General features: G+C 40.5%; 1 protein-coding gene across 1 annotated transcript in view; it reads right to left on the bottom strand.

The window, feature by feature from the left end:
• Positions 1 to 6,686: 6,686 nt before the first annotated feature.
• Positions 6,687 to 7,103, bottom strand: part of usp34 (ubiquitin specific peptidase 34) — a 44,901-nt gene continuing 44,484 nt past the window's right edge. Inside the window, 2 exon segments of the mRNA XM_047341547.1 lie at positions 6,687 to 7,076; positions 7,079 to 7,103. The exon segment at positions 7,079 to 7,103 is cut by the window's right edge and continues 496 nt beyond it. Of these exon segments, the coding sequence (XP_047197503.1) occupies positions 6,892 to 7,076; positions 7,079 to 7,103 (210 nt within the window). The 3' untranslated portion in view covers positions 6,687 to 6,891.

The raw sequence follows: 7,103 nt of genomic DNA, 5'->3' as shown, positions 1-7,103 counted from the left end.
CTCGACCATTTCTGGGCTTGAATATTTTAGAAAACACAACTGCGTAATTATTCCAAAGCCGAATTTGGTTTAACCCTACAAGGATGTTGTTCGAGTGAGCTTCATTTGTACAGTCTACACATGGAGAGGCATAAACATAGAAAAGCAACAAATCCTCCTTATTGAATTGAGTACTGTTGTACAACTTGCCCAATTTGTCCAAAACGCGTAACTCTGCATGAATAGCACCACCATTCGAACCTCGGCTGCAACCATCCTGCTGCCAACGTACACTTTCTTATCTTTGAGAATGTTCTTCACGCTTCTAGCAGGGTCACTATTGAGGACTTCCTGGATGATTCGGTCAGCGTCCTGGTTCTGGTTCTGGTCCTGGTTCTGGCCCTGTCCCAGGGATACTCACGGCCAAACTGAACATACCATTTAAACGGTAGCTGCAAAAAGGGTGAAATGAGGTCAACAGGTTAAACATGTATGTTACCATGTACACAACACAGTGACCTGTAGGTCGTGTCCCAGCAATGACCATCGACTGTAAATAAAGATGGACGACATGTCAGCCCCCATGCTGAAGCTCTTTATCGCCCCCTGGTGACTGCCTGTACTATAGGTCATAAACATCATTGTCCATGTAAACATCGTCAGGTCAGGATTCAGAAGTTGACTCACTTGCTCAAGAGTTCCTTTACCAGCGAGGCCAGTTTGTTCTGGTCCACAGCAAAACTGTGTTCAGTCGACAGGAGGAAGAGCAGCAGCAGAACCGTGATCCGGCTCCGGGCGGCCATCTGAACCCAGATCAGGTTTATTAACATGGTATCTGAACCCAGATCAGGTTTATTAACATGGTATCTGAACCCAGATCAGGTTTATTAACAGTATCTGAACCCAGATCAGGTTTATTAAAAGTATCTGAACTCAGATCAGGTTTATTAAAAGTATCTGAACTCAGATCAGGACTTTTTCAACATTTTCGTAGATTTCAACTTAAATTTCTTCTAATTTATGGATTCAGATGATAAATAATCATATTCAGTGGACGGATCTTTACAATAACTGATATTTGTAAGTTAGAGCAGATCCACATGTGGTTTCAATGGAGACACTTTGATGCATCGTGTAAATAGTTTTCACCTAAAAAAAAAATCTCAAAACCTAATTGTGGTTTGTGTGAAACTATAGATTTGTCTTGTTATAAAGAAAGTGTGTTATAGAGAATAATACAGTACGTACAGTTTGTATATACGATGTATGGAACTGGAATAGCTCAATGGTTTCTCCACATCAGAGTAAGATGGACGATCTCTGACTACAACTGCAGCTCCACCCATTCACCCATTAGCCAATAAGAGTCTTCAGACGTATTCCTCCTTTATGTCGCCGATATGAAAACGTACTTTACACAATAAACAATAAGCATCTTATCTGAAAGGGTTTTTCTTAATTCAAGTTCTATATATTTGGTTGTATATGTGTTTTCTTTTTATTTATAGTTATTTTTATTTAAGTTAATTGTTAAACTGTAAAAATAAATAATAAAACCTCAGTTACATATATTTGTCACAAAGGTTCGATAACGACATCTCAGGAATCACTGACGATATATTTTGATCATCAGAATTTTTTACTCCCATATCGGCATCAGCCCCAAACATCGTGGGATCAGGGCTGTATAGAATAAATACAGTTCATAGTAATTGTAGCTTTGGCTGCTCTTTGCTTCCATACTTCAGACCTGGCTTCTGAAAAAACATTCATCAAAATCAAACCTTTGACAATGTGTCAGATAAGAGACGCCACTCAAGGCTCAATATAACTGAAGTTTCCTTTAGAGTGAAATGAGCTGAAGTGTATTTACCTCCTTTGTTGGAGAAGCTGTCAGACGTTGCTGTTGAGTTCTCTTCAGACGGACGAGTCAGTGAACGATGTCAGAAGGAGAGAAGATTGTTAGACCTCGACCAGGAGTCGCCCTCAGATCGGTGCTGTGACCTTATTTGAACATATTCCTCAAAAATGGAAGAAGATCACAAACATTTAGCAGTTTGAAATCAGGAACTTCAGATACTATGGGAGGTCTTTTCTTGTCTTTCACACGTCTCTTGTTTTGTGTTGTCACTTCATGAAGCTGTGAACGATTTCAGATACAAAGGTATTTACAAGATGAGCGAGAGAAGGAAGGAGAGCAGCTGAGCACTGAGGGGCCTCGTCCCATTACTGAATCAATTAGAAGAATTAACCCTGGAGCTGAAATGAACAGTTCATTAATGACAGAAGCAACTGAGAAAACCAAATGTTCTTTTATAGTCAAATCGGTTTCAGGTCAATCAAATTGAAACAAATCGACTTTGCTGAAGTGATGAGAACATGAGAAGGAAAAGAAAACAAGTCTGTTGAAACCAGTTTTGGACCAAGTTCAAATCTGAATGCTGAGAATTATGTTTCTGTGGTAAACAGATCGATCAAAGTGTTGGGCCATGGTTTCGTGAAACCACACTTCGGCCTACATGTTCAGTCAAAGCCTGAAGCAGCATGTCCCTCCAGGACTCAGTCTCCCAGGGGCCAATTCACACAGAGGTGTGAACCCCCAGGGACACAGGTTTCAAATCCCATTGGTCACTCTGGATCCCATGACCTGTGAGGTCACCGGGCCAATATAAGCCTGTTCTCCCCCTCTTCTCTCTCTTCTGCCTCTTTCTACACCCTCCGCAGAGGGAAGGCTGTTGAGCCTCTTCTCCAGCTCACATCTTCTCTTCCCATCCAACTCTTCGAGAGGAGCACAAAGGTGCAGCTTCCAGCTCATCTCACCAAGGAAACCTCCTCGCCTCCAAGCTCTACCAACGTCCTAGCAGCGACGGGATGTCCTGCAGGAAAACTTCAGCCAGCAACTGAGCTACACAGCTCAACAGAAACCAGCAACATGACACAAAACTTCCACCTGCACAGCAACTTCCTTTTTCCCCTTTCTACGGACTGGTAACACAACTGGGCTTAATAATTATACTAGGCTAAGCAAGACTGTTTATTCGATTCTGTGTGATGTTTATAAGTTTGATTTGTGGTGTTGTGATATTTTGGTTACAAGTTATTGAGAAAGTAATGTTAGTCTGTTACGCTCTTCACAGTCTTCCTTGCATACATCTAGCAACCTTCTCTAATTTGGCACACACACACACACACACACACACACACACACAGACACACGCATAACTCTTCACCTCATTATCTCTACAGGTCGTAAACATTCCAATAGGGGGGGGAGGGTGTTTTCTCTTTGGCCAGCCACCATCTTGAAAGCACGCTGACTACACAGACACACGCACACATGTATACACACATACCTATCTTTGTTTAGTAAGTACACCGTTAGTAATTTGTGTTTTTATACTTTGTTAATAATAAATGTTTTTCTTTCACAAATGTTTTTCATTAATGTTGCATATGTGAATTTCGCCAACCTCTACACTGTCAAGAACTCCATATCCTTCAACTTAGCTAACTATCTATATGGTAATTTTGGTTATAGTTATTAATTTAATTGTTAATCAGAGTTCCAAATTTGTAGTTATACCTTTATGAGACTTATTCAATAAATTGGCTATCTTTTCCCTTCCTTTGAAGGGTGGTGCCTGAGGTAACTTAAATCAATTAGTTATTTAATATTAATAATAAAATATTAATATTTAATATTTTATTTTGATAACCAAATTTATTGAATGCCGAAAGGCACACCATTTTATGGTATCATGTTTAATACATTATGGCACAACAAAAGCTTCCCCTTTCTTCTGTCTCCATCGAGGATCTGACGTCAGAGTGAGACGACGGTTTCAACACGATGAACGCTCTGATGTGCAGATTGAAGATGGAGATAAAGAAAAGGAGAAGGAACCTCGACACTTCTGCTGTGAGAACCAGAGCAGAGACGTGTTCACAGCACAAACATTGTTGTTAAACTCACAGCTTAAACAGACGGAGCCTGTCGGTCAGTAAAGTTCATTTGTTTGCTTCTCAAAACTCTGTTTCCCAACCTGGGCTTCACTATCGGGAGCCGACATCACGTCAAAGTGTCAGAAAACAATTCAAACGTTACTTACACTCTCAGGTCTTACGATCATTTCTCTTCCTGTTCGTCTCCGCTGCAGAAACCAACCTGAAAGAATCCACTTCAACACAGAAAAGAAAAAGCCTCACAGCTCCAGACGAGTTTCAGGTCACAATTCTTCTTATTAAAACGGTTTTATTAATTTATTCTCTATTAAAATAAAATCAGGAGAATCAGAACACAGCAGAAGAAGCCAAAATAAACAATAGATTATGGAATGTACTTCAGTAAAGAAAATAAAAGCTCCAGCTGGTCCAACATGGCGGCTTTATTTCAACCACAGTCACATAAAGCACCGCTTTTATATACTCATATATATATAAAGATATTTATATATATATTTATATAGTTTTCATATACACCTTCAGGCAATGACTAGAGAGGATTTCTTTACAGAATCAAGTTTCTTGTGGTTTCTCTTAATTTACAGGTAAACTTAATTTCTGGATAATGAAACCACAGAAAAATCAAGGCAACGTTTTTTTTCTGCCTCGTTCATAAAGTACAAAACTGGCACAGAGGACGACCATTTTCATACACAGTAAAAATGTAATAAAATTAAATTACAAACAGAGGAGACAAAAGTCCTGTTTCTGTGGTAAACAGATCGATCAAAGCTTCCCCTTTCTTCTGTCTCCATCGAGGATCTGCACGTCAGAGTGAGACGACGGTTTCAACACGATGAACGCTCTGATGTGCAGATTGAAGATGGAGATAAAGAAAAGGAGAAGGAACCTCGACACTTCTGCTGTGAGAACCAGAGACGTGTTCACAGCACAAACATTCACTTTGACGTTTTCTGGTTAAAACATGAGCCGTGGAAGAAAGAAGTTAGTTTAGAAAATAAAGAGTCAGAAAGTGATGCTTAGATTCCAGCTTTGAGTCGAGCTGCAGGTTTATACTTTCGTCAAGTCAACGTCGGAGTTGGTTGCTCCTTCCTGGTTGGTTCTCCCACGCCTCAACGCTGTGAACTCTGGGTAATTCCCTTTTGAAAAGTCTTACGGAAACTGTGCATCAAGTCCACGATGTCCCAGCAGGACAAACCTGAGGCCTCACTGACGGACGAGTTCTTCAGGGCGGACGTTGGAACTGAGAACATCCAGGATACAGGCGCAGGAGTCAGTGTCAGCTGTCAATCATCACGTCTCAGCCCGTTCTTATATCATCAAATAACTGATGAAAACCAAACTGATCAGAAACACTTGAACAAACATCAGTGAGATAAGAACGACCTGAAATGACAGAAACATCTTTACAAACATTTATTAAACAGCTACTTTGATTTCTTTTTAGTTCCATGTCCCATCTGCTAACATGGAGGGTTTGACCTACACTGCAGCTGGCCACCAGGGGGCGATCAGCTGTCATGTCCATCTTTACACATTTATCTATTATCTAAATTCATCTATTTACATTCAATGAACCGTAGTCAAATTCTAAATAAGGTAATAAATTGAATTGCTCATTTGTTAGCTACACAGCTAACATGCTAATGGTGAACAGAGTAGACCTCATGTCATTGTCATGTGATGATGTCAGAATGTTCATGTGGTTAAACTCACAGCTTAAACAGACGGAGCCTGTCGGTCAGTAAAGTTCATTTGTTTGCTTCTCAAAACTCTGTTTCCCAACCTGGGCTTCACTATCGGGAGCCGACATCACGTCAAAGTGTCAGAAAACAATTCAAACGTTACTTACACTCTCAGGTCTTACGATCATTTCTCTTCCTGTTCGTCTCCGCTGCAGAAACCAACCTGAAAGAATCCACTTCAACACAGGAAAGAAAAAGCCTCACAGCTCCAGACGAGTTTCAGGTCACAATTCTTCTTATTAAAACCGTTTTATTAATTTATTTCTATTAAAATAAAATCAGGAGAATCAGAACACAGCAGAAGAAGCCAAAATAAACAATAGATTATGGAATGTACTTCAGTAAAGAAAATAAAAGCTCCAGCTGGTCCAACATGGCGGCTTTATTTCAACCACAGTCAAATAAAGCACCGCTTTTATATACTCATATATATATAAAGATATTTATATATATATTTATATAGTTTTCATATACACCTTCAGGCAATGACTAGAGAGGATTCTTTACAGAATCAAGTTTCTTGTGGTTCTCTTAATTTACAGGTAAACTTAATTTCTGGATAATGAAACCACAGAAAAATCAAGGCAACGTTTTCTTTTGCCTCGTTCATAAAGTACAAAACTGGCACAGAGGACGACCATTTTCTTACACAGTAAAAATGCAATAAAATTAAATTACAAACAGAGGAGACAAAAGTCCTGTAAACCTTTCCCGTTACAGCAAACCTCAAATAAAATCACTTTTCAAAACAAATTCAAATCAGTATAAAACACACACACACACACACACACACTCAAACTCACGCAGACACACACACAGACACACACACATGCACACACGCACACACACACACACACACACTCACTCACACAAACAAAAACCCAACAGAACAAAACCTTTTTTGCCCTTTGAAATCAATGTGCTATAGCTTGAACGACTTTTTCTTCTTTTTGTCAAACGAGGGCTCGAAGTCGGACGTTAGCGGAGCGAGACGAAGGGGAGGAGCCACTGAAGCTGGAAAAACCCACCGACTGAACATCAGCTGAAGGCAACGAACAGCAGCACACAAACAGCAGAAGAAGAAGAAGAAACCGAAAAACAGGAAAAGGTTGTTTCTCCCTCGGAGATGAATTCAGATTTTTTTTAAAAGAGAGAAAGAAGAAGTTTTCGTTCAAGATCTCATGGCGGCTGTGAGTTAGTGATGTCATGAAGAGGGGGGGTCCTTTACGGACAGTTTGGTAACTATGGCGATAGTGGCTTCCACCGTCCTGTACAGCATGTCCAGCATGTCAGGTGGGGCCGGCGCTTGAAACACCTGGGGTGGCCACTGCAGCCCTCTGACCCTCCCCACCAACCCAAGGGCAGATGGGAAGGTGGCGTCCTCTGAGAGGGCGGAGCCAAGCTGCTGCTGGTCTT

Source organism: Hippoglossus stenolepis, chromosome 2, assembly GCF_022539355.2.
Source record: "Hippoglossus stenolepis isolate QCI-W04-F060 chromosome 2, HSTE1.2, whole genome shotgun sequence".
Taxonomy (NCBI): Eukaryota; Metazoa; Chordata; class Actinopteri; order Pleuronectiformes; family Pleuronectidae; genus Hippoglossus; species Hippoglossus stenolepis.
This window is presented reverse-complemented; position numbering and strand designations above follow the sequence as displayed.